We start from the raw sequence: 5,045 nt of genomic DNA on the forward strand, positions 1-5,045 counted from the left end.
TGTAGTTTGAGAAATTCGGGGGGTGTGGAAAGGTATCTTTAGCAGGCACCGATTTCCAGCGCGGACATAGGACGGTATAGAGCACTGTGGCTCGTTTTGGAAAGGCTGGCTATCCTTAGACGTTGCTGATTGCTGTCGCTTAAAGCACCTACAGAGCTCATAGCCACGTACAACGGGCTGCAAATTATGACGTACAGGAAAGCATGGGCAGATGCGAAACAGTCGATATCATTTGTAACAAGCATCTGCTTTCTCAGTGCACACAGGTTGAAAAGATCGGCTGACGAGTTGGTGTGCATGCGGTTTTTTCGGCCTCTCACAAGTTGGCCTCGTTCTCACAGAGGAACAGTTCGTTCACGAGACACGAAGTTGGATGCCAGGTAAGGCATACTTGAACTGGTATAGCGCATTACGGGGAAGAAGAGTTGGAAGTTAGCGCTCTGTCCTCTTGTGTCGGTCTGCTCGGCCGTTTCTTCTTCCCCGTAATGCGCTATACCAGTTCAAGTACGACGAACCAACTCGCCCAATCTTCAACACTCGAGGTAAGGCATCGTCATCGATTTCTGGAACTTGTGCGAAGGGGGGGGGGGGCGTAGTCTACAGAGCTTCTCTGTCGTGTTGAGCCTGCCACATTGGCCAGAAAGGCAGGTGTTTCCATTGCTCTATTTCGAAAGCACAACAATAATGTTCGGAACAAGACCGACGGATTTCTGGCTATTCATTGTTATAGCTGCGGCTGCCACCCTGTGCTCGACAGCTCCACAAATTTCTACCGGCACAGAGCCGATAGCCTGCTTTTGTAGCACCGCCCAACAATCTAGGAAGGAAGCGATCCTTCTCTTTATGAAACTTGGTTTCATAGACCTTTTTCTGCTGCGGAAGCGTAGATAGCTGACGAAGCGCTTTTGCGCCCCAATCTGTCTCATCACACGAAAGTTGCCGATGGTATGCCAAACCTTCTTGCCAACTGCATGATGAGCATTAATTTGTTGGCATGTTCAATTTAGCCCTTGAAGCAATGGCAGACTGCGTTCTCGTTAACGTTTATAGTTAAAAAGCTCCCGAGCGAGCGACGCTGATCTATAACACTTTTACATAAACGCTTCCAATTTTCGCGGTAAGTAAACCGGATAAATGAACAAGAAATGCTTGTGCACAAATATATTCCCACACGAATAGGCCGTTAAAACAATTCTTTACGTTTGAAAACTTTGCGCATTTATTTTGCCAATAGAAGCAGCTGAAAGAATAACCGTAAATTCGTTGAAAGTCCAGTGGTGCGTCCTTAGCGGAGAGCGTTTATCCTTACGAGAATATTTAACCCGGCTAGTTTGTGGGAATATATAATGAGGTGTTGATAATTGAAGCTCATATTGTACATTACTTGATGTTGAGACAAAGCGTTTTACTATGTGCTACAGTTCAAAGATATCGCATGTAACTATAGAGGCAGCAAACTATGAGCTTTATGATATTCATAAGGTTCAGTGAAATTGGACAAACAAATCCACTTAAATCAACATTTCGGGTAATATCGCCGTTTGGCCAAGAAGCATTGTGTGAAAAATAACTGCGAGATTTAAAATATACTTACTGAAAGTTCCTGCAGCAAAAAGAAAATGATTGATATTCATTATTGCTGAGTACCAGCAGAGGTAACGTTTGTTACTTTTTTTCTGTAACTGTCACGGTTACGCGTTACAGTTTTTTGTTGCTAACGTAGGCGGTACCGCGTTTCTTTTATATTGGTTTAACGAGTAACGTATTTGGTTACTTCAATTGGTCACGAAAACGACACTCTGACTGCACTTTCATACAGCCTATAGCGTTCCCCTCTTCAAATGAGTCAGTAACGTAAATATATCAAAACAATTTATATTTCTAGGAACGATTCTTAGGATTCCTATGATTGTCTGCTTGTAACATGGGTTGAAACCAGTGGGCCCTTTAGCATCGTATGCTTTCTAGGGGCGTTTGTTGGATTTATCAATGCAGTGCTATAGATCTATTTGTAAAATATTGCCTCGATGACGTGGTGTCTCCTTATGTCACGTAAACGTGGACACAGCCACATTACGTGCCAGTATTCATCGATCGACTGTACTCAGGGCTTTCGGGAGAATTGAGAGTATGAGAGATTACTTAGGCAAAGGACCGAACCGACTACGTTCGCATTAGGCAAAGAATGTTTTCAAGGTTTTCAGTCACATGTTTGAGTAGACTTTGTATTGATCTCTCGTCCAAGCGGCAAAGAAAAATGATATATAAACCGGTCAACGTGTCATTTTCCGACTCCTAAACCTTTTCTCCCGTGCAAAGGCGTTTGGCCGTTCGGCTGAATTTATTGATGTTTTTGAAGGCTTCGATGGCTGTTTTACTTCGATATTGCCGGCCCCGCCACAGTGATTCAGAAGCCAAAGTACTTGTCTGCTGACCCGCAGGCCGCGGGTTCTAACCTGGCTGTATCGGCGGCATTTTCGAAGGAGGCGAAGATGCTGTAGGCCCATGTGCTCACACTTTGGTACTCGTAAAAAAAACCCACGTGGTGGATATTTTCGGAGCTTTTCACTACGGAGTCTCTCATAATCAAATGGTGGTTTCGAGACATTACCTCCCCGTATCTTCTATATTTTTACACAATTTCTTATTTCACCTTTCGTTTTCTTTCGGTTTTCACCCACAAAGTCTTACGAATGCTCAGACTATACAGCGCTCAATTCTTCAAGAAGGTTCGTGATCTCTGTATATTAATCTATTAGGATTGCTTGTAAGGACGAACACTGGATAATATTTTAGCACCTTGCGAATGCAAGTGATGTGCCTGGAGTTTTCACCGGCATATGTAAAAGCAGTGGCGCGCTTCGCCGCTTGTCAGTTTATTGATGGCTAACGCTCTGTTCGCCCTTATTAGTGCCAGTGTGCGGCGTTCATCTAACTTCCCACTTACCACCCAAAAGTATGGCCAAATAAACAGTTTCATCAAAACATTGACGTTGCTATATTCGTCTGCGTGACGACCACATGACAATATTGTGTTGATTTTTTGCATATCAAATAAGCAAGAAAGGTGTACTTACTAAATTGCATCAGCATCATTCATAAACATGAAAACTGCGTCAACGCTCTTCTCATTCTCATTGAAGGTGTCAAATCCAGCATACAGACATCTGAAGTTATTTCCCCACACTGGGTCATTTTTATAGGTTGCTTTTACCATGTCGTAAATATTCCCAACACTATTTTTGAGATGCTGAAATGGAATTTACGTAATTATTCTGGAGCTTAGAGTGAAAATTTACTCTTTCCAGCAAGTTACTTATAATTAGTTATGCAGCCTTATAAAGGTTTATTTTACAGAGTCTGCCTACATCTCCTCCATTGGTGTCACAAGATAAGAATATAGAATGCGAATTTAGACTGAAATTCGCGTGGCCAAGTACATATTTGGCTCATACAATTCCAGTAGTGGCCACCGTCTTAGACGGTGGCGGCCAAAGAGTTGAGCGCAAGTGCATACTGCAACAGTCCAATGCCTTATGACCCCCCTCTGGTATTACAAGCTTTGGCTTCACATAATTATAAGAGCATGTATATTCTATTTCAAAATAATCAGTTCTCAGAAATAGTATAAATATCGATGAGCGTCAGAGGCTAGTGCAATGACGGAAGAGAGAGAGAAGAAGGTGACATAGTTGAAAATGTTTCATTAGACAAATGCAAGAGGATGCGTTTTTTAGGTTTTTGTGCACAACAATGTTGCGAATATTATGCGTATGAAATACGTCTGTTCTGTTGCCGGTAGTTCTGCTTTCAGAAGCACAAGGCGACGTCACTGTGTACGCCTCCTGTCATGATTCGTATGCTGTCTAGAGCATGAATTTCCTGAATCAGACTAGGAAGCACTACTCAGACGCAATTGTTCAAAAAAAAAATCTAGCAGCAGACGCCTTGCCGTAAGACGTCACTTTAGGCGAAGGCGTACTGACGCAAGTGGTCCGCGTAAATTCCTACAGAAGCGTAGATTTTAGTGGAACATCAATTCGGCCAATCAGATGTGTTGTTAAATTAGGTTTATATTTTTGTGTTAGTGTAAAACATCTGAAAAGTTAAAATAAAATGTATGCATATAGAAGTAGTAATTGTTACGGGTATTAAAGGATACCTCGCTCCGGCTTTTCACCGGAAGGTATGCAAAGAAAAGAAAAATCACATGCCTATTATTACGCCATAAGTGCATAAAATATGTTCATCTGCATTTATTACTCTTGTAAACAATTGATACTAAATATTCAACTCAAATCCCAAAGTTGAATTCAATGAAAGAGCAAGCGTTGGCCAACGAAAGAAGTTCAATCCTTGTGGAAGTCGGAAATGAACGGGCCTTGCCTACACCTTAACCAACTCAAGTAATAAGTCTACTGATGATCGTTTGTAAACTTTTTGCGAGAACACAAAAAACGCTGTGTGGATATTTGGTGCTGTCTTGAGTTGTATTGTGTCTTAAAAATGTAAACTACATTCACTGGCTTTTACGCTCACATGAAAGAAAAATATCATTCTCCTATATTTCTTCATGCAAAAATATCACAACCAGGGTGAGTCATATTACCTTCAATGCATCTTGGTGTGCTCCATTTGCCGCTTCATCGACCCAAACTGGCTTATTGCCCTTAACGTAGCTTAGAACTGCAACGAAGGCAAGAGTGAGTACAAGAAGCTTCATGTTGAATTCCTTCGAGCTTCAGTCGATGGATGGAGTGCTTGAGGGCTAAAGTCCTTCGTATTTATACACGGCGCTATAGAATATTAACAATGAGGAAACATGAGGACATTTTCGCGTCAATTGATTACCGACAAGGTACTATTTCTAGCCTTGTTCAACGGGTGAATGTTTCGTATGTCATTACATATGGCATGAGAAGCTTGCTTTAGGTATTATTTGTTATTCTTTTTTACCAGCTCCCAACCGGACAATTAATGTTTTTAACGCTCTTCCTTATGAAAATAGTTCTTGGAGGACACGTCATGCGATATGTCTCTACGTG

The 5,045-nt window shown here is 41.8% G+C and overlaps 1 protein-coding gene across 1 annotated transcript in view; it reads right to left on the minus strand.

Moving 5' to 3' along the window:
* LOC142769117 (female-specific histamine-binding protein 1-like) overlaps nt 1-4,767 on the minus strand; it is a 15,374-nt gene extending 10,607 nt beyond the window's left edge. Inside the window, exons 1-2 of the mRNA XM_075872055.1 lie at nt 4,610-4,767; nt 3,078-3,250 (exon numbers count right to left, since the gene is read on the minus strand). Coding sequence (XP_075728170.1) covers nt 3,078-3,250; nt 4,610-4,723 — 287 coding nt within the window. The 5' untranslated portion in view covers nt 4,724-4,767. The remainder of the gene's footprint in view (nt 1-3,077; nt 3,251-4,609) is intronic.
* Nucleotides 4,768-5,045: the final 278 nt, after the last annotated feature.

The sequence above is a fragment of the Rhipicephalus microplus genome, chromosome 8 (genome assembly GCF_043290135.1).
Source record: "Rhipicephalus microplus isolate Deutch F79 chromosome 8, USDA_Rmic, whole genome shotgun sequence".
NCBI lineage: Eukaryota > Metazoa > Arthropoda > Arachnida > Ixodida > Ixodidae > Rhipicephalus > Rhipicephalus microplus.